A 22,133-nucleotide genomic window follows, 5' to 3' on the forward strand; every position below is an offset into this window, starting at 1 on the left:
CTAGGTTCCCACATGAGGCAGAATTTACAAGTATTTCTCTACCCCCCCCCAAGCCCATGGCAATTCTAGACCAGACAGGACTGGTTCTTCCAGCTGATTATATTTACTGGCTGGGAAGTAACATATATATTTAGAATAATATATATTTCTGCAGGACCTGCAAGATGGAGCTCTTCTGCCAGGTCGTTTGTTGAGGCCAGAGTGCGGAAGATGAGAGGGGCCCCTCCAGGCCAGACAACCTTCTTAGCCTATGCACCTGGATTCGCAGCTTCCCCTTAGTTCTCCCATAAGGCACAGAGGGGAGCTATTGGATTTGGGGGGGGGGGATTTTGCCGCTGGGTTGTCATTTAATTGTTTTTTAATTAATATTTTATTGTGGGATTTTATCACATGTAACCCACTGCGAGATGGCTTTGCTGATAGCAGCAGGCAAGGGGCCATACAGGCCATGTAGTCCAGCCCACTGCTCAATGCAGGATCAGTCTAAAGCATCCAGGATAAGTATCTGTCCAACCTCTGCTTGAAGACTGCCAGTGAGAGGGAGCTCGCCACCTCTTTTGGCAGTCGATTTAAAACCTGATTGTGGTCTTGGGTAGAGACAGAAGCTTTAAACTGTTTCTAATCATGACATTTAAGTAAGATGTCTTTGAGAAAACAGAAAACATGAAAGCATGAGCCTTGGTATGTTACAAGAATTCAGTTTCGCTTCCATTGCAGGTACCTGTGGACGTTCCATGTCTTCAGTGATACCTGGTGACTACTTGCAGCTTTTCTCCCAAACATTCCAAGGCAGCAGTCTTTATCTCCGTGATTGACAGGGAGGAAGAGATCCTTTTACTGTCTATTTTTCCAGATGCCACTACTTCAGTGGTGGATGGGACAGAAGTGGTGGTGGTTGGGCGGGGGCGGGGGGAGACCTGCATCAGCCATATTTCATGTCCAGGGATAAATGCACATGTTTTATTTCCCAACCATTGTGTTTTCTCTCTGGTCTAACTCTTTGTTAACAGGGATGCTGAGACACACAAAAATCTCCAGGCAGTACAAATGAGTAATTTTCAAGATTAGCACTCGTATAGAATGAGGCCATTATTAGTAGGTGGTACTTTCTTGGCCATCCTGTACTTACAGTGACAGTCTCTCACTTGTTTGAGACTGGGGCCATTGGGATAAATATGTTGGGGGGAAGTACACAAAAACACACACACACACACAAGAATAGTAGACAATAAGCAGTACCATAAGCTACAGTTCTTGTCCCTTCATAAAAGTCTTCCTGAATAATTCCTTTTTATGCATTCTGCTGTATGATAAAAGTGTGGGAACTCACCTGATCACCTCAGGTAAGTCATTCTACAAAGTGGTAGCCACCAAAGTGGATGCTTGGGTACCAGTGGCTCTGATTTTAGCAATTTGTAGGGTGGCATTTTTTAACAGGCATTGCTCAGATGAGTGCAGGTATTGCACTGAAGTATAGGAGGAGCAGTAATAAGTGTCAGGAGGTCCAACCAGATATTGCCAGCCTGATATTTCCTGGATTGGATCAACAATATCTTCAGTTTTACTCCTGATAAATACTGGAATAGGGAATCATGGTGGGGAGGCAGCAGGAATGGCAATGTAGGAGCCAGTGTGCATGATGTATCACATAAACAGAGAGGTGTGGAGTCGAGATGGGTAGCAGTGTTTGTTCGTAGCAGTAGAAAAGAGTAAAAGTCCTGGAGAACCTTAAAAGACTGAAAAAAATTGTGGTAAGCTCATACCCTACCACAGATTTTCTTAGTCTTTAATGTGCTGCTATTACTCTCTTCACTTTACATGAACACCCTTTGCTTGGGGAACAAGCAAATAAGGCTGAATATTAAAAACATTATGTTCTTGGTTTTGCTGTAGTTGTGTATATCCCTCTGTGCCCTAATTGTAATGGCCTTTGGCCTTGTACACTAAATGTTTTGCAAATGCACAAGGTTGGATTACTAGGAAAAACAAACAACTCAGCTCCCTGCCATCAGGGCTGCTGAGAACCACTGTGCTCCCTGCCCCATATGACCTTGATCCCCAAACTATGTCTAATTTTGTGATTTTATATTTGTACATACATATATGTGTGTACCAACATAAGGCACACTTCTTACATCTCATGAAGCAGGCTGTCGTTAAAAGTATATATCACAAATTATTAGTAAGTAAATCAGTAAGAAATCTATTTAACTTTAGACTTGTATCTTTAGCTTGCACAAAAGCAAGATCAAATTTACTGTGTAGTTGTGCTGGATGAAAAATACTGTGATTGATTTTGCTGACATTTTCTAAAAAGATTGTGTCATCTTTAACCACTCCTAGCGGAGCGGATAAAATAAAGCAGTAAGGGCCCCGAGAGTGGGCCCTGTCCAGGATGAGGAAGGGTGCCGATAGGCCCCTTCCCCCGGACTGACGAATCGGGAGGCTCTTCCCCCTCCCAGTTCACCGGCATGCGGCCGCCCGCCACCATTACCTAGCTTCCTCTGCACACACTAGGTCGCCGCCTGCCCGCGCGCCAAGGAGGGCCCAGCGGCCGCCGCTGTGGCCCCCACCAATATGATGCCTCCCCGCCAGATGCCCAACCCAAGAGCGGGCTGCACCGCCGCCAGAAACATCGCCATCGCCGCGGCCGCCGCCCACCTTGCCCGCACCCACCACAGCTCGCCCGCAGACCAACAGAGCCGCCAGGGGCCGGCACCACGCCGTCCGGCAGCCGTAGCCCCGCCGCAAGCAGCCACCCCAGACCGCTGCTTTACCTCGCGGACCGCTGTTGGACTCGCTGCCACCAGCAGCCGCCGCCGCACCCCTGGCACCGCAGCACACTCCAGACTTGCCCCGCAGGCTCGCTCCTGCACTCCAGGCTGCCCGCCTCCACTGGCAGCTGCCACCCTGCAGTTGCAGGAAGGCCACGGAGTGCAGGGCCCACTCCACCACTCGGAGCCCACTCACAGGTCACCCTGCGCCCGGAGAGGATAAAGGCATACCATAAAAGGAGGGAAAGTGTTGAAAAGAGGAAAGGTTTACAGGAAAGATCTGGTTGAGCTGAGTGGAAGGAAAGGAAGAGGGAAACAAACATACAAACATCAAGCTTAGGAAACCACAGCCTGACCATGACTGTAGCAGCCATGAGCTGTGCTGGCTGATCTTGCCTTCCTTCAGTGCTGGCTTGGTGACAGGCAAGCATTTGCCACCTTGTAGAAGACTTTGCAGAAGGGTTCCCTATTTACTGTGCTCTGCAACCCTTAGAGCACTGGTTCTCAATCTGGAGGTCGAGACCCCTTTGGGGGTCAAACTACCCTTTCACAGGGGTCGTGGCAAGGCAAGCAGTTTGCCTGGCGGGGGACGCCATCCACACAACAGCTTTGCGGGGTAGATTGAGATAGTGTTCGTCTGTCTGGGGCAGCAGACAAGAGCGAGATCAGCATGGTGGGACAAGAGGCAGAGCTGAACTGAGAAACCGCGGGAAAAAACAGTTTATATACAATCATGTACAATGGATCAGTAGAGCCTCTTGTGGCGCAGAGTGGTAAGGCAGCAGACATACAGTCTGAAGCTCTGCCCATGAGTTTGGGAGTTCAATCCCAGCAGTCAGATCAAGGTTGACTCAGCCTTCCATCCTTCTGAGGTTGGTAAAATGAGGACCCAGCTTGCTGGGGGGTAAATGGTAATGACTGGGGAAGGCACTGGCAAACCACCCCGTATTGAGTCTGCCATGAAAACACTACAGGGTGTCACCCCAAGGGTCAGACATGACCCGGTGCTTGCACAGGGGATACCTTTACCTTTTTACAATGGATCTTCACACCATTGGTCAGTTTTGGTTTAATTTCTGTGAAAGAACACTTGCATAATTTTATGGTTGGGGGTTCGCTACAACATGAGGAACTGTATTAAAGGGTTGCGGGCCCACCGCATTAGGAAGGTTGAGAACCACTGCATTAGAGACATGTGGAAGGCAATGCAGAACTGAATTCAAATCTTCATGAGGCTGACTTCCAGAGCCCTCCAGTTGACTTTTGCCTAAGGTGACCAGATTTTAACAATGGTAAAGCGGAACACCATTGACCAGGGGGGTTCTTGATTAAAAATTTGGTCTATATGGAGCAACAAAAATTTTAATAGAACGCAAAAATAGTATTGTAATATATATATTTTAATTTCAACATAAGTACAATTTGCCAGGTGCCCCCAGATGTCCCTCCAAAAGTGGGACAATCTGGTCACTTTACAGTCCAGGATTTCCAACTCTGGATTCAGAAATACCTGGGGATTTTAGGGTGGTACCTGGGAGAATGGGATTTGGGGAGATTAGGCACCTTGGTGGGGTATCATGCCATATAATCCACCTTCCAAAAGAGCTGTTTTCTTCAGGAGAAGTAGAATAAATATCTAAATAAATGGTATGATTATTGCAGTCTGGAGATCAATTGTAATTCTAAGAGATGTCCACCCACCACTCACAGGCTGGCAACCTCCCCCAGTTCCCTCCTATTACCAGCTCTGCCTATCAAACCACTAAGTCTGAGATAACTAGGGAAGGAATCTCTTTTGCAAGTTAATTATTTTTCCCTGTTGAGTAGAGTAGTGGATGGAGGGAACAGGAGAGGAACGGCCCGTAGGAAAACTATTCAAAGCTGTGAAAGTACAAAACAAAAGCAAAATAGACAAAAACACACCAAGGTAATTTAGACTGATCCTTAAATTATTATCCATGGTCCTTGGAAGAAGGGCAAAAAACTAGAGTAATTTTTCCTTTCTGTTACCTGGTTTTCCTACATTCAGCAAAAGCGGAGAAGATGCCAAAAATCAAGTGATCCCTGGTATCACCCCTGTTAAATCCCATAGAAGCGTTTTTTGTTTGACTGAAAGGAAATACCAGTGTCTGTCTGATGAGTAAATATTTGAGGTTGTGTATTAACTAAGTGGCCTCTGGATCTAATGGCAGAACTGTGGGCAACACTGAGTCAGCTGCTGAAATCAGTAAGTCTTTTGGAAGTATTTCTGCCTTTGCTTTTCTTTCTTGGAGTAATTTTTTTTACAAACTAGCTAAAGATATTAAAGGTAGTATGTGTGGGAAATAACTGTGGGAAGTTGGTAAAACAAAAAAGAAAAGTAAATATGTTCAGCATAAAATTGGGTTCTCTGATATCGCCTCTGGCTTTGGAAACACAAACCCTCTCGTAAGTTAGTTGAGTCATTTTCAGATAGGAACATAAAAGTCCATAGAACACGAAGAGTGATATACTCTCATGAACAGTCACAATCATGCCAATTAATTAGTTAATGAGGGGCCACAACAGGATAAAATTACTGCCAGTTTTTATAAGGGGGTGCAAGTCTAAATATAAAAACACAACTAACTACTGGATTATGAACCATATTTTGTATGCCAGTTCACATAATGGAATGTGTTTAGATAAAGGAATAGAAATATTTTTTAGAAATATAATAAAAGGAGCATATATTGCCCTAAAAACTGTTGTCTCCTTTTGTGGTTATTCTCTTAGGTTTTAAGTGTGGTACGATGTGGAAAATTGTGAACATTTGGGTATTTTCAGCTACCTTTGTATTGCGTGGTGGACATGAAGCCTCAGGTAACATCTTTCTTTCTTGATTTGGTCTTGTTGGAGAAACTCTCTATCCTGCATGCTGTCCCCATTGCCTGTTTAAACTCATGATCATGTATAGGGAATTCCCCTCAAAATAAGTTGAGATGAGACAGTAGGAGTGGCTGATGTCACCTGAATGTGCAGGTAAAGTGAAAAAGGAAATGCTCAAACGTTTATACTTCGTTGTTATGTATAGCTTAGGAGGATCCTACATGCATTGATATCATTTTACAGCTGCACACTGTTTGGAGTGCCGTAGACTTTAGGACTGATGGTGCTTCAATTGGGTAAATGGGCATCAAAATGTAACCCTTCCAACTCACAAGCAACTTACAAGTCAAATCTTGCAAGCAGAAAAGTTTTTAGCTCATTTCCAAGCTGTCCTGAGACTGGAGGGAATCCGAATTATGTTACTAAGCATAGGCTTTTCTGGCCCTTGAACTTTAATTAAATGTTACTGGTCTATTCCACATATAATGTGATGCCGCTATTTTTGCTGATGGGAAACTATTTATTTATTTGATTTATATACCCCCCCCCCCTCCCAGCAAGCTGCCTCGTTTTCCTCAACAACATGTGATAAAGATAAAACAATGGCTTCAAATTTAAATTTGCACTCAGGGAAGGCATCAGTATACCCTCAGGAGGAGATGCTGCCAGGGCCCAGGATGTATAGGAGGGCCCACTGCCACCAACCTCCCCGTCTACCCGCTCCCTCTCTATCAGCCACAGCTGCAGTTGCACATACTTCCTGGTCTCGCCAGGGAAATGGTTGCAGCCTGGTGCAGGCAATTGTGAGCATGGGAGGCGGGAGGTTTCATAAACAGGCGGGGGAAGGAGACCCAGGCAGGGGGGAGACATGAGGATGGGTGGGAGGGCGTTAAGCTGTGAGCAGGGCCAGTTGGTGGTCAAAAGAGGGGAGGGAGGCCCTGGGAACTCTATCAAAGGTCTCCCAAAATCTGGAACCAGCTCTGATTGTTCTGATATTCTTTAGCCATTGAGCTTGGGTTCTTAAAAGTCTGTAGTGGGAAACATCAGCCTAAGTTGTGGGTGCGGATGCATCACCAGCATTGCTCTGGCATGGCTAGTCAGAACCCCATGATCTCTCTCTCTCGAAAGAGAAAAGAGATTCCCACAGACTCAAAGGACTGAGAGCGCAGCAATGGCTTTGGAGTCCCTAGGCACCAAGTCCCTAAATAAAGCAGGGATTTATTTATTTAAAGCATTTGTTAGCTGTCTTTCTGCACTGCAGAACTCCCAGACACCCCATACAACATGTATGGAAACAGTTTGCCCTGAAACACTGGTCTGCTGGCCTGGAGAACAGCCATGCCCACCTTATAGCCAGGTCAGCCCCCCTGGAATTCATGCTTTTTTGACATCACGCTGCCTCCTTCCTTTTCCTCTCCCCACTGTGAGGGCAGTGAGGCTGAGAGAGCCCTGATGTCACTGCTTGATCAGAACAGCTTTATCAGTGCTGTGGAGAGCCCAAGGTCACCCAAATGGTTGCATGTGGGGGAGCAGGGAATCAAACCCAGCTCGCCAGATTAGAAGCTGCTGCTCTTAACCACTACACCAAGCTGGCTCACTACAGAAGTTGATGGGCGTCTTAATGAAACTCTTCAGCAGGATTGCAAGTTTCCATTCTGCTCCTCAGGAAGGAATTCTGTGTCCCTGGGCACACCAGTAGCTGCAACTCCAAGGCTTAGAGATGTGCTCCAGTTTAAGTAGTATTATGTTACTAGGAACAAAGCCCATTGTACCTCAGAATACAATGGTTGCTAGGATCTCCAGGTGGAGGGAGGGGGGAGGAAAGAAAGGGGGTAAAGGAGGGGGAACCAGCTCTGATTGAAGGATGAAGGAAGTAAGGAAGTAAGGAAGTAAGGAAGGAAGGAAGGAAGGAAGGAAGGAAGGAAGGAAGGAAGGAAGGAAGGAAGGAAGGAAGGAAGGAAGGAAGGAAGGAAGGAAGGAAGGAAGGAAGGAAGGAAAGGGGGTAAAGGTGTGGGGGAGGAAGGAAGAAACGAAGGAAAGCTGTAAAGGACAGAGAATGAAGGAAGAAGGAAGGAAAGGCTAAAGGAGGGGGGAGGAAGGAAAGAAGGGGGTAAAGAAAGGGGAAGTGAGGAAAGGGGTAGGAATTTCAAAGGTGGCACAGGCAAGACCGGAGTTGTTCCCATCCAGCCCCTGCCTACCAAATGGATGGACTCTGTATGACCTTCCTGGGCAATGCAGCCAGCTGAGCATGCAGCTCAGGGGAGGGAGGGCAGACAGACAACTGGTTTCACGGCTGCTCCAGGTCCCCTCCCTGCCTCCCCATGGCAACTCCCCATGGCTCACCACCACCCCAGCTGCCGGCCGCCAGCTGACCAGCCTCCACACAGCAGGCCAACACCTGCCTGAGCTGCACAACTGGCCGAGAGTGCAGCTTGGAGGTGGGCTGGGTACACTAGGGGGCAGGCAGCGGTGAGGGCCCATGTCTCCCCACCTGCAGCACCTAGATCAGGCCCAGGAGCCAGCCAGGTAAGGCAACACCTAGAGTGGAGGGAGTTCTGTTTCCCCACACACACACATTGTGGCAACTAGTGTTGGTCTCCTCTCCCTCCCATGCTCCAGCCGCTGGCTGGGTGACTGCCCTCCCCCTGACTGTAGTCCCAGGGCATCTATCCCTTCCTCCCAGCTCGCTCACCTCTGGGCATCTGCACATTAGAACAGGCTGGCACTTCTTCCACGTGGAAGAAGTTGGAGGGGGAGGCAGCCAGGGCAGGACAGCCTACCTGACTGACTGCTCATTGGACAGTCAGCAAATCAGGCACTCGATGAGTCCCAACTCCTCCCACCATCCCTGTCTGGCTTTATTTATGATACAGATACAGATGGTACAAATAACAATGTCTGCCTTGACTGTGCATAGTGCTCCTTTTTGGTACAAATTGCCATTTCTCTATAGTTCCCATTACCAAAGGCCCCTTGTGTACATGCTTTCAAAGTATGCACAACATTAAACCAGAGGAATGTAACCCCATGCCATCATTTAAGCTACATGTATCCTAGCTGGGATTTATAGACTTGGGACTCTGCACCAATATGGCTATAATGTGTCACCATGGTAACACTTGTTTGTATCAGCAGGGACAGTGGCAGCACATTTCCAATATAGTGTGGAGATTACTTACTGGTTTAAGCACATACTGGCTTTAGGATTGTGTTGAGTTTGTCCATTTAGTAACTTCAAAAGCATTCATTATTTTCTATTCAGAACTCTCAAAAATACTTGCTTCTGCCTCAGTTACCATAAATTAGACAAGATGTCTGACCATGCTTACTGCTAGCAAGGTGGCCTTACTGGCTTGTATGGCTTTTCCATTGTTGTTCAAAGTGTTTTACAGTGGCAGGGAAGCAAATCAAGTGCTGAAAATACAGAAGAGGGAAAATACTTTCTTGGAGGAGCTCAAGGGAGGCTCGTTGGAGCGAGAATGTTATGAGGAACGATGTGACTTTGAGGAAGCCAATGAGATATTTAAAACCAAAGAAGCAACTGTAAGTTGTTATCATATGATGGTTGAGGATCAAATGACATTGCCATGTTGATTGTCCTATGGTTTCAGTGAGGCCAACCCAAATCACTCTGTGGCCCAAGTAGTATTCATCCCATCAATGTAGTGTTGCAAGTGATTTTGGAAATGCTCTTGGACTGGATGCTGCTTCGTTGGCACCCTTAAAGGCATTGTCATCCCAGGCAGTCTCTTGAGCTACTTGTTGGATATCTACAGGGATGTGTAGCTGCAGGTAGAATTGCATATGTGGCACAGTGGTTATATAGTCACATCTACCTTCTCTCCCATTCCCAACCCACTTTCAGTGTCTTTGAACATATTTGTTCAGTTGTAAGATGGGCATCTGGGAAAGCAAGACTATGACTGTGATCTATCGATTCCCATTTTTCACACCTTTGATTTGGCTGTGTGAACAATCTACAGAATGTCACTGAAGGCAATATGATGCTGGGTTGGACAATGTGGTCTCTATAGAACTATAATGGTGGATGCCACTTAGAGTTGCATTTTGTTGTTAGCAGAAGAATTGCCCTGAAAATGTTATCCATTAGCTAGTTCCAGCACTGCTAGTTCCAGCACAGGATGCCGCCGGAAGGCATTCACTGGTGCTTTGGCTGCCACTCCTGCAAAACAGTTACAAATACAGTATTAGCATGCCACCTGGCTATAAATCTTTACTGTACTAATTTTCACTTGTCATTGATTTGTACAAGAATGATTCCAGTTAAATAAATGCTGGGAATATACAGAGTTGCATAAATAGAGTTGCCAATTGTAGGCTACAAAATTCTTGGAGATTGGGAGGTGGAGCCTGGGGGTGGTGAGGTTTGGGGAGGGGAGGAGCTTCAGTATAGAGCACACCCTGTAAAGCAGCCATTTGCTAAAGGATCAGTTGTAATTTCACAAGATCTCCATGCCCACCTGGAGGTTGGCGCCCATTTCTTTTGCCATACCAGCTTTTTGTTTTTGTACATGGATTATTAACATGAGCCCTTACCAACATGGTGCTGGCAGGGGCTCACAGTAATTGTAATGCATGGACATCTGGGGAGCCACAGTTCAGCCACCCCTGCTGTAGACAGTGTCTCCATATGTCTCCAATGACAATTTAATAATAAAGCGGTATTTAAATCGTTGAAATTTAAAAATGTATTGATTGCCATCCTTATCACAGAGAGAGAATATGAGCTCTGAAAATATTAATATTTCATTAAACAACAATACCTTGCAATCTTTTGTTTACAGAAGAATTAGCTAGTTCCAGCACTGCAATGGGAGTACTGAGATGTGAGGCAATATAGAAAAGGATATTTCTTCTGACCATGTCCTTCCTGGCAAAAAATTGTGCTTCTTGTATGCAAGACTCCTGAGCACAAATTCTTGCGGTACACATTGGTGGGGCCCCAAGACTAGTTCGTTCTCATAATGACTCCATCAAGGATGATGGACGTGATGTGACACCATTCATGGAACAATAATCTGTTTCCCACTTTAACTTAGATTTTGTGTTTTTGCAGATGGGTTTTTGGACAAAGTATGTTGGTAAGTAAAGAAGTGTTCACTTTGCATGTTTATAGTGGGAAATTTATTTCTTTCCTCCCCATTCATTTATTTTTGTACTCCAAAGGATTGTTGTGACCAGGTGCATTAAGTTAGCTATTGTTCCTTGCTGCGGTTTGTGCTAAAAGGGAATTATGTGGGTACTTTCCATGATCTGTACTTCAAAAGCTACAAATGACTCAGCTGTAGCAATGGACTTTGTGTGCATCTAGTGATTTGATAATTTGGAACCAGGGTTGCATCCAAAATTTCTCCATTGTTCCTTCCAAATGTACTGCTTTTGGGGGCAGTTGGTATTTTTGGGAATCCCATACTCATAAAGGAGATGGATTACAACAAAGGAAGTAACCTCTCTCAGTCTGTCTGTCCTTGTCTGTGTGTTGGGAAAACCTACAGGAGATGTATTTGGCCGTTAACATGTAGTGAAACTACATGGCTCATGATCTGAGTTTCTCTGCAAATTTTTTTTTAGATGGAGATCAATGTGAAAATGTCACATGTTTCAATGGAACCTGTGTGGACGGCTTTGAGAGATTTCAATGCGTTTGTAATGCAGGTTGGGAGGGACAGCTGTGTCAACATGGTAATTATATGCCTCAGTCCTCTATTGTTGTATATAACACAAACATTGTTGCTGTATAATGTGCTTTGTACTGTTTAAAGTTCAGCTCTCTTTTTTTGGTGTATGTCCTCGTTTGGGCTCTTTTTTAAAAACAGAAGAAAATGTCCTGTTTTGGCGTTGAAAGATCAGGAATATTCTGCAGGTTAAATCAAAGAGGTATTTAAAATTAGATGTGTCATTGTGGCCTCTTGTTTGAAGTAGTCAGTTGGGAAATATGTCCTCTGTTTTGCTGTTCAAAACATGGAACCCCTAATAATTAAATCATTGCAGAAAATATATGCTGATCCAAAGGTCTTTCTAGATGTATATTTGCTACAGGCTGTGAAACCAGGAAAGTCCTACCAAGCGAAAATCAAGTTTTTGCTTCTTAGCAGTGAAGGAATAACCTTGCAGGAAGGTTTTCCCTCATGTGCTGTTGGAAGAGGCTGGCAAACTGTAGTTTAGCTCTCTTGTGTGTTCTAAGTGGGCATATCTTGCTGGAGCCAGAGGCAAGACTGCAGTTTCCCAACACTAAATAGGGTGGTTTGAATTCTGGAAAAGTTACAATTTTCCCCTCACTAGTGGCCAACCTCTCATCTGAAGCTCAATCACAATATTCTAAATCTGTGTCCCATAGGAGCTGCCTCGGGGTTCATTTGCACTGGACAAAACATGCCATATGCAGAGTCTATACCCATTGCTATAAACTACAGTGCAAAACATGCTAGAAAGATCTATGTTGGCATATATTGAAAAATAGCTTCCACCGAAGGGAGGGGGGTGCTGTCAGACCCTCTGCCCACTCATTTGCTACCACTCCACCAGCCATCCTTCCTTGCATGCATGCATTGCCTAGGCTGGGTAAAGGGCTACAGGCATCTGTGAACATGGCTAGTGGGAAGGCTTGTGCTCAGATAAAGGAAGGACATACAAACAGGTGAGAGGAATGCAAGTGGGTGGGAGGTATCAGTTAGGGTGTCAACCCCTCCCCCCCAGCTACCAGCAGGGGATGGAGTAAGGCTAGAGACTTGGAGGACAGAGACCTCAGTGGGTACAAGGCCATAAATTCCACCCTCCAATATATCTCTTTTCTCCAGATGATCTCTATTGCCTGGAGATGAGTTATAATTCTGGGGGATCCCCAGGTCCCACTTGGAGGATATCATTCCTAGTATCAGTGCCAAGTGGTAGGAAGAGGAAAGGAAAGGGAGCCCTAGGAAATTTCTGCCTATCTCCCCCAAACCTGAAGCCAGCCTTGTTCCTCTGCATGATGTCCTGGAGCACTACTGCTGGCAGGCAATACTGAACTGGTTGGCTGGACCAAAGAGAGTTTGAGGCAGCCTCATTTGGGGCTGGGATCCAAACACTTCTGCCCACTGAATGCAGTTTTTTTGCTTCTCTTGTGATAACCCCACATGCCCTCTGTTCCTGTTCCTAAGGGTGCCCACTCCCTGGGGTAAAAGATTTAGGGGCATTTCAAGTTTCCACAAAAAGGTAGTGAGAGGAGGGGAAACTACACTCAATGGGCAGGAATATTCATATGGATCCAACACATGTTCCTGATGACCTTACACTGCCGACAGAGCAGGCTGGGGTAATCTGAACTGGCCCTCAAACATTTGTATTTCTGTACAGCTTTAAAGGGGACATTAAAGTGACCACTCCAGTGAATATTTTTGTGATAAATAATGCTTTTTTATTACATATTTTAATGATTTTGCTATGCAGTGACCAACTACACCAACTGCTCCGTTGACTATGGTGGCTGTGAGCATTTCTGTCATGAAGATCAGGAGAAGGGCCGACGTTATTGCAGTTGTGCTTCAGGGTACCAGCTGAAGGATGATCATATTTCATGTCAGCCTGTTGGTAAGGAAGGATTCACACTAGCTTGCTTGGCATCAGTCCAAGGCATTTCAAATAACATGCATCCTGATTACTGAATGAGGGTTGTGAACCTCCAGGTGGACCCTGGAGATATCCTGGAATTACTAGATTACAGAGATCTGTTCACCTGGAGAAAATGGCTGCCTTTGAGGGTGGGATCTATGCCATTCTATCCTGCTGAGTGCCTTCTCATCTCTAAACCCCACCTTCTTCTAGCCCACCCCCAGGGTTTTTCCAACCCAGAACAGGCTTGTAAATGGTTCATAATCTTCTTGGAGAGGAATGATGAGTAGAGTGCCTCAAGGATCTGACCTGGGCCTTGTGTTATTCAACATAGTCATAAATAATTTGGATGAAGGAATAGTGGGGGGGGGGCTTATTAAATTTGCAGATGATACTAAACTGGGAGGGATAGCAAACACACGAGAAGACAGAATCAGGATACAGGATGATCTTGACAGGCTGGAAAACTGAGATAAAATGAATTTTGATAGTGAAAAATGTAAAGTTCTGCATTTGGGTTAAAAAAAAATCAAATGCATCACAATAGGATGGGTGAGACTTGTCTTGGCAGAAAAGGATAGACTGAACATGAGTCAGCAGCGTGACTTGGTAGCTAAAAAGGCAAATGGGATTTTGGGCTGTATTAAAAGAAGTACAGTGTCTAGATCACAGGAGGTGATGTTACCACTTTGCTCTGATAAGACCTCACTTGGAGTACTGTGTTCAATTTTGGGCACCACATCTGAAGAAAGATGTAGAGAAACTGGAGTGTGTCCAGAGGAGGGCTACAAAGATGGTGAGGGGTTTGGAGACCAAGTCATAGGAGGAAAGGTTGAGGGAGCTTGATCTGTTTAGCTTGGAGAGAAGATGACTGATATGATAACCATCTTCAAATACTTGAAGGGCTGTCATATAGAAGATGGAGCAGAGTTATTTTTGTTGCTCCAGTGTTGGACCAGAACCAATTAATTCAAAAGAATTTTTGGCTAAACATCCCGAAGAAATTCCTGACAGAGCGGTTCCTCAGTGGAACAGGCTTCCTTGGGAGCTGGTGGGTTCTTCTTCTTTGGAAGTTTTTAAACAGAGGCTAGATAGTCATCTGACAGAAATGCTGATTTTATGAACTTAGGCAGATTGTGAGTGGGTGGGCAGGAAGGTGTTTGTCTCTTGTGGCCCAGGGAATTGCTAATTACCATTGTGGGATGGTAGGTGAATTTCCTCCAGGCTACGCTGGAGATTCTGGAGATTTTTGGTGGTGGCAGGAATCATTTGGGCATGAAATTGGGCTCACTGTGGGTAGGCAGATAGTTGTGAGTTCCTGCATTATGCAGGGGGTTGGACTAGATGACTCTGGAGGTCCCTTCCAACAGTATGATTCTGTAATTCTAACCCTATATAGAATCTTTTAACATATGAATGTTAATTTAAAGGCACCTTTTTCAGTAGTTCCTCGTTCCTTGTCCTTTTTCAGTAGTTCCTCGTTATATTTATTTATTTATTTATTGCCACATAATTCTAAAAAAAACCTTGAAAGGTAGCTCAAAGCAATAGTTTCTTATACACTCTAACTCCATAATTGTGGTAATAAAAATGCAAAATATTTTAAATGCTTTTCCCCAGAGTTTTACTACCAAAGCTCTTCCACTTTGCCTGGATTGCATTTCAGTTTGCTTATCCTCAATTAGTCCCTTGCTGCTTCCAGATGCTGGCTCAACATATCCACTGCCTCCCTGGTATGATGATATGGAGTTGAGTGTTGTTTGCATAATCACCCAATCCAAATCTCTGCATGAGATAGATGAGTAGTGTGATTCTTCCCTGTGGTGCTTCATTAGCTGCCTTCACAAGAAAGTCTTGTTAATTACTATGGAGAGTAACAAAGGAAACAGTTTAATCTGAGTGATTAGAATTATTGCTATTCATAAAACCTAGTGGGCATGAATTATTGTGCTGTTGCATGTAGAACTAGGTATAAATCAGAGAAAGATGGTTAGGTACACAATGGGGTAGATGCAACCAGCTTTTCTGTCCATGAAAATGGAAAGTGACCACTACATAGGTTATGCTCAGGATCATGGGAATCGCATAGACAAAAGCAATGTGGAACAAATGCTGTAGTCATAAAGGGAATGGAACGAAATTGAATGAAAAAGATAGCTGATTCAACCCATAATGCTTCCCAAGAACACGACTTAAGCAGCCATACAAGGAAATGAGGGCTTGGTTCTTATTTATTCTTGGTTCTTATTTATTATTGGATTTGTTACCTGTCACTCTTGGCATGCCAGCTGGTGGCAGGTTACATAACAATCCCTATACAATAAAATACAATCCTCTGTTACAAACCCCATTTAAAAAACCCATAAAAACTTTTCAGGAAACGTACAAAACAATTTGGAGGAAATAATTATAAGCCCACCCTATAACTATATGCCCACCCTAACAAAACAGCTACCAATTGGGGCGACTAGGGGGTATGACAACTGGCCATGCCAATAATGGTGTTGACGTGGGATCATATCTTCCTGGGTAGGAATTCTCAATAAATATATAGAGGACAATACATATATAGTCCACTGTGTACTCTGGTCTGTAAAGCACACAGTTAAGCATTCCGATCCTAGTGGTCAGAATAGGAGAAGCATTCTGTACATTGTGCAGAAGGAAGTGGTATAATGAGTTAGTTGGGGTATCAACTGTAGTTGAGAGAGGAATTGTATTTTTGATCTCACCTCACCCCCCTGTAAAAGCAAAACCTCTTTGTATATATTAAATTAGCACATCAAAATAGTTTTGTGTATGTTAAAAAAATTCTCCTTATATATGGTCAACTCTAATGCATGCGAGTTTTTAAATGAGTGAATTTCAAGTACATTAACCTCCACCTACAGTTTGAATAGTGGTACAGTCCAGAAGGACTGATGTAAACAGGATGCCGCCGGAAGGAATTTACTGGTGCTTTGCACTGCATATACCTAGTGGCTTATTTAAATTTGGCTGCCACTCCTGCAAAACAGTTACAAATACAGTATTAGCATGCCACCTGGCTATAAATCTTTACTGTACTAATTTTCACTTGTCATTGATTTGTACAAAAACAACTCCAGCTAAATAAATGCTGGGTATATGCAGAGTTACATAAATAGTTAGGGTTGCCAACTCTAGGCTACAAAATTCTTGGAGATTAGGGGGTGGAGCCTGGGGATGGTGGGGTTTGCAGAGGGGAGGAGCTTCAGTATTGAGCACACCCTCCAAAGCAGCCATTTGCTAAAGGATCAGTTGTAATTTCAGAAGATCTCCATGCACACCTGGAGGTTGGCACCCATTTCTTTTGCCATACCAGCTTTTTGTTTTTGTCCATGAGCCCCCACCAACATAGTGCTGGCAGGGGTTCATGGTAATTGTAGTTCATGGACATCTGGAGAGCCACAGTTTGTAGACAGTGTCTCCATATGTACATTTCACCAATGACAATTTAATAATAAAGCGGTATTTAAATCATTGAAATAAAAACATTTATTGCCATCCTGATCACAGAGAGAGAATCTGAGCCCTGAAAATATTAATATTTTAAAGTCTTTTAATGGGAGTTTTAATGGGGTTTTAAGACACCCACCACGAGCCATTTGGGAGTGGCGGGAAATAAATCAAAATAATAATAATAATAATAATAATAATAATAATAATAATAATAATAATAATAATAATAATAATAATAATAATTCATTAAATAGCAATACTGTGGATACCTCATAGGTACAGAAAATGAACAAAACAGTAATACCTTGTGCAAAATAGCTCTTGCTAAAAATTCATTTTGATTGCTAAAAAGGACTGGGAATTTACTTCAGATTGATTCAATGGGAAGCTGAGAATGGAATAATTAACTGGATTCACACAGTTCCCAGAAATAAAGAAAATATAAGATGATTTTGATTGAATAGTAGAGTGGAATTTTTTTTCTAAATATGATCTCATAGGGACTACCACATATATATTTTAATCTTTCTATACAATCCTTCAATTACTTTTTTACAGTGGAGTTCCCCTGTGGGAGAGTTGTGGATCCCCATGCTTCAACTAGTGGGATGAAAATTAAACTCATTGCAGGAAAAGCCGGAAAGAAAGGAAGCAGCCCATGGCAAGTAAGGAGTTTCAAGGAATTCTTCAATTACCTACAGTCGCTTCCTTGGGAAGATTTCACTTTTCCTAGAAGCTGGCACAAAACTTCCCAATCAGGCATTCCAAGACACCCCCCCCCCCCCATATATGTTGCTACTGTTTGCTAAGGAATATTTTTTTCTTGTTCAACCATCTTACTTGACAGACCAATAGAGAACCACCAGTATTATCATGCCATAACATACAAAAAAACCTTTTTGCCATCAAGTCACAACTGACATGGCAATCCCATAGGGTTTCCAAGGCATAAGACAATCAGAGCTGGTGCACCATTGCTTGCCTCTACAACCCTGGACTTCTTGTTGGTCTCCCATCCAAGTTCTAACCAGGGCCAAGCAAGATCTAATGAGATCAAGATAGCCTAGACTAATCATTGAGATATAGACCATGCGAGTGGACCATGTACATGCGAGTGGCACACTTAAACGACAGTAACTTACTTAACCTGTACCTAAGCTCTGGTTCTGACTCCTGTGAAGGGTGGGAACATAATCACTTCAAAGATCGTGTCTGTCTGCCATCGTGACCTCCAGCTGCATCACCAGCTCAAGAGTTCAGATACACTGCGTGGAGCTTCAGGAGCAGTTATTAAAAAAAAACAAAATTAGGCTGAACTGTCAAAGGTAATAACCCCATACAGAATCACCCTGATATACCAAAATCCTGTACACAGTATGATGGCTGTTTATACATAGGAGAGAATATGACATTTACTGAACTCATACATGGATTCCTGATGGGAGAAAGTTGTCTTAATGGAAACGTGAATTACAATGGAGTCATGTAATATTTGGTAAATGTTAGACTTGGGGGTAATTATCTTCTGTATGATTTAACTCAAGTAGAACAAGACGGTTTCTGCAGTTTGGCAGACTTGTTCTGCTGTGTCAGTCTGTATGCCTACATACCTACTTATATGTGTCCTTTCCTCAAGAAGTTCAGGGCATGGTTCTCCCCATTTCCATTTTATCCTGGTTGGTAGGTTAAGCTGAGAGAACATGACTGTCTCTGGGTCACCTTCAAGCTGATTGATGATCTTATCCCAGTCCTCGGCAGAAGCTAATTCCACACATTGTTGGACGTGATACTGTTGTTGCAGCCATTCACAGTTTGTCCAAACAGGAAAATTTGGTTTCAAATGACTGCTTCTGTAGCACAATAACCAACTCATGTGTGGATTTAGCCTCCCGTACAAATTTCAACACCGCACTGGCAGAGGAACACAGTTGCATAAAAATTGAGAAGAAAATCTGGTGTTATGTATTCTGGGCCATTTTAAAATATCTTGTTTAGACAGGTGTTTTAAAATTATTTTTATTAAAGATTTTCATTAATAAAAGATTGCAGAGTAAAACAAAGTCTTAGAAAAGAAAAAGAAAGTAAAAGATGAAATAGTGACACTAAAAGAGCATTCTACCATAATTTTTTTCCATTTTCTCCTCTATCTTCTTTGACTAGAAAGGAATTGGGGCTTTTATCACTAGGCACAGAAAGCAAAATATTAGATGCTGGGACCTCCAACAAAGCAATGTTGAACGTGTTCTGTGAGGTAAATAATGCGTGAAAAAGAAACAGTGGCCCTGTACTTCTTCTTTTCCGTTTCAGGTTATGCTGTTCAATGGAGCAGGGAAATTTAAGTGTGGGGGCGTTCTTATACACCCCACCTGGGTGCTGACAGCTGCTCATTGTTTGGAAGGAGAAGAAATACTCAAATTGAAATTTGGTATGGAAAAAGGACTGCCTTTCTTTGTAATATGGGACACTTCAATTAATACATCAGGGCTTTGCCTTTCAAAGAAAAGAATGGGCAACCCATAGAGACATGGAAGGATGAAATGGTCATTAAGACCACCAGGAAAAGTTCCACTGGCCCCATGGGCTCCAGGACTCCCCCTTTGTTAGACTACTCTGGCCCCAACTGAGGCGAGATTCACATCACAGAAGGCAGTCCTGTGGGAAACTGGTGCAAGCTGCTACCATGAGTTGAGCCTGTTCTTCTTCCCTTTGCCCCTTCTGAGGGGAACTGTGGGGTGGGGTTCTTTTCCAGAATAATGTTTTCTCCTCCTAGTCTACTCCTGGGGACATAGAATATGACCTCAAGAGTGGATTGGAAAAAAAAATAGGAAGAGATAGGGTGGCAGATATTAATTCAATTATGGGGGACCCAAAGAATTATCAGTTGTTTTGTGAGATGGTGTGTGATTTACCATCACTTCTTGAAGCTAACATAAAGATAAAATCCAAGCTTGCTTTATTGCTGCTCACAAATCTTGAAGCCTAGGTAGCCGTTTCCCACTATATCAGATCTTTTAAACTCAGTGCATACAGCTAGCAGAATAAAGTGGAAAACCTTTGCTGGATTAGGATTTAGGATTCAGATGTATGTAAGAAAGAGTGGGTGAGCAGGCTGAAGGAATGATGAATGCTCCATCTGAAGTATGGAAAAATCTCTCTGTTTTCTTGTTGCCCTTACAGGCAAATACCATCGCTGGCGATCAGATGATGGCGAACAAGCTATCTTAACTGACAAGCTTGTGCCTCATGAAAACTACAACAAGACTAGCTCTGATAATGACATTGCACTGTTGCACCTGGCCCGTCCAGTGTTCTTCAACAAGTACGTGCTGCCCATATGCCTACCTGTCAAGAACCTTGCCAAGCAGGAGCTGACGAAAGAAGGGACACAAACGGTGGTGACTGGCTGGGGTACCCAGAGTGAGAACTCTGCAACTAACTACACCTCTGTCCTCAACTATATTGAAGTCCCTGTGGCACCTCGGAATGAATGTGCCCATGCCATGCAGAATTTAATCTCAGACAACATGCTGTGTGCGGGGATCTTAGGCGATAAGAGGGATTCCTGTCATGGGGACAGTGGCGGTCCTATGGTAACTCAGTTCAAAAAGACCTGGTTCCTAGTGGGGCTGGTGAGCTGGGGAGAAGGCTGTGGGAATCCTGATAACTTTGGAATCTACACCAAAATCAGCTCTTACCTCGAATGGATTGATCAGCAACTAAAAACACCACAAAAACCGAAATTTAAAAAAGGAGCATAATGATCACTATAATAATGTGCCCAGCAATCGTTTGCCTAGTATCTTCTGCTAATAAATACAGAGTATACCACATAAAAGTGTGTTGCGTTCCTTAATTATTTCCTCAGTGTGCATTTATGTATTTATTTTGGGATTTTTATACTGCACCCTCGTGAGTAGTCCTCTCACAGTTGGGCAGAAGGTAAGCCATGATTCCCAGCAGACCAATTTCTGGTGGATCACCTTGTCTCTGCCGTTTTCCATTTATTCTTACCAATTTATTCTTACAAACAGTGCTGGGCTGATTTGGCAAAACAATTCCTAAGCCTTTAAGGTATGCATATGTATGTGGACTCGGCATAGATATATTATCCTTTAAGAGATGTATTTATTTAAAACTTTTCTATACCTTCTTTCCATCCAGTTTAGGATCCCCAAAGTCAAAAACATTAAAACAAGCAAAATACCTAGTATAAAAACTATTAAAAACAACACCTAAGCAGAGCACATACAAAGTCAAAACATTTGTACCGGAGCCTTCGGGGAAGGCGGTATATAAATCTAAATAAATATATATATATATGTATGTATGTATGTATGTATATATATATATATATATATATATAAATAAATAAAGTGGGTCAGTGAGGTAAATCTTCAAACGTTGGCAGAAGACAATGAAAGAGGGGGACAGATGGATTCTATCATTTTGGTGACATGACCAAGAAGGCCCTTTCTCAGGTTGCTGCCATCTGGCCTTAGATAGCCAATGAACCCAAAGAGCCCCTGGAGTTGATCTCAGTGGTTGGGTAAGTTCAGGAGTAGGTGGTCCTTAGGTTATGTTGTTCCCAAACCAAATAGAATTTTGTATGTTGAATTCTTCCTTTATAAATCTAGAGATTCTTGGTGACTTTTTAAACATTCAGACCACTCCTGATATACACATGCAACAGGATGTATTACTGTTTATTGGTTATTGATTTACTGTTTGTCACATGAGCTGATTCTATCAGGTTAGAAAAAAGGAACCCAGTGCCTACTGGAGTCCCCAACCATAAACTTACCCAGGGGCATAAGTAAAACCTGAGCTGGAACTGCTCCAGATCTGGAACCCTGGAACTACTGAAATGGACTTCATAATTAGTATTATAACTTAAAAATAAATGTGTTTGGGAATGAGCAAGTAGATGAGGGAAGTAGCTGCCAGGGCTGAATTTGGCTCAGTGAATCACCAGTTGCACAGGCTTGGTCCAGGGACTGCTTTTCATTCTCATTGGCAGAGTGGCCATTCACCAGGTGGGGCTTGGAGGTCTTCTGGAAATCCTGGATTTCCATATTAACAGTGACCAGTTTCCCTGGATGCTATGGCATCATACCCATCTCCTCTCTTCTCCATATGCTGATCTCTGGAGGATCCAATTCCCACCTTTTCAGGAATCTACCAACCCAGAGCTGTCATTCCTACCTAGAGTTACTAGCCTCGGCAGAGCCCAAAGTCTTCCCAGAATCTCCAGAGAGTCCAGACTACAATCAGTTCCCCTGGAGGAAATGGCAGTATTGGAAAGCAGACTCTGGCATTACGAACCCACCAAACTCCCTTCCCGTGTATCACTGCAGGGGTGAAGGGTCAGGAAAAACAAAAAATATGTGTATGCCAATTATTTCAAGAAGTTACACAAAACCG

At 43.5% G+C, this 22,133-nt stretch overlaps 1 protein-coding gene across 2 annotated transcripts; it reads left to right on the plus strand.

Moving 5' to 3' along the window:
• Positions 1–4,841: 4,841 nt before the first annotated feature.
• LOC143843363 (vitamin K-dependent protein C-like) lies at positions 4,842–20,547 on the plus strand. 2 transcript variants are annotated; one of them, XM_077349327.1, is made up of 9 exons: positions 4,845–5,001; positions 5,529–5,615; positions 9,004–9,164; positions 10,699–10,723; positions 11,214–11,324; positions 13,071–13,211; positions 17,271–17,377; positions 19,020–19,137; positions 19,890–20,547. In XM_077349327.1, the coding sequence occupies exons 2-9, from the start codon at positions 5,546–5,548 to the stop codon at positions 20,468–20,470; spliced, it is 1,314 nt and encodes a 437-aa protein (XP_077205442.1). In that variant the 5' UTR covers positions 4,845–5,001; positions 5,529–5,545; the 3' UTR covers positions 20,471–20,547. The 2 variants fall into 2 exon arrangements, with proteins under 2 accessions (XP_077205443.1, XP_077205442.1); XM_077349328.1 differs by lacking the exons at positions 17,271–17,377; positions 19,020–19,137 and having other exon boundaries at positions 4,842–5,001.
• The last annotated feature ends 1,586 nt before the right edge of the window (positions 20,548–22,133 follow it).

This window comes from Paroedura picta, chromosome 8, assembly GCF_049243985.1.
Source record: "Paroedura picta isolate Pp20150507F chromosome 8, Ppicta_v3.0, whole genome shotgun sequence".
NCBI lineage: Eukaryota > Metazoa > Chordata > Lepidosauria > Squamata > Gekkonidae > Paroedura > Paroedura picta.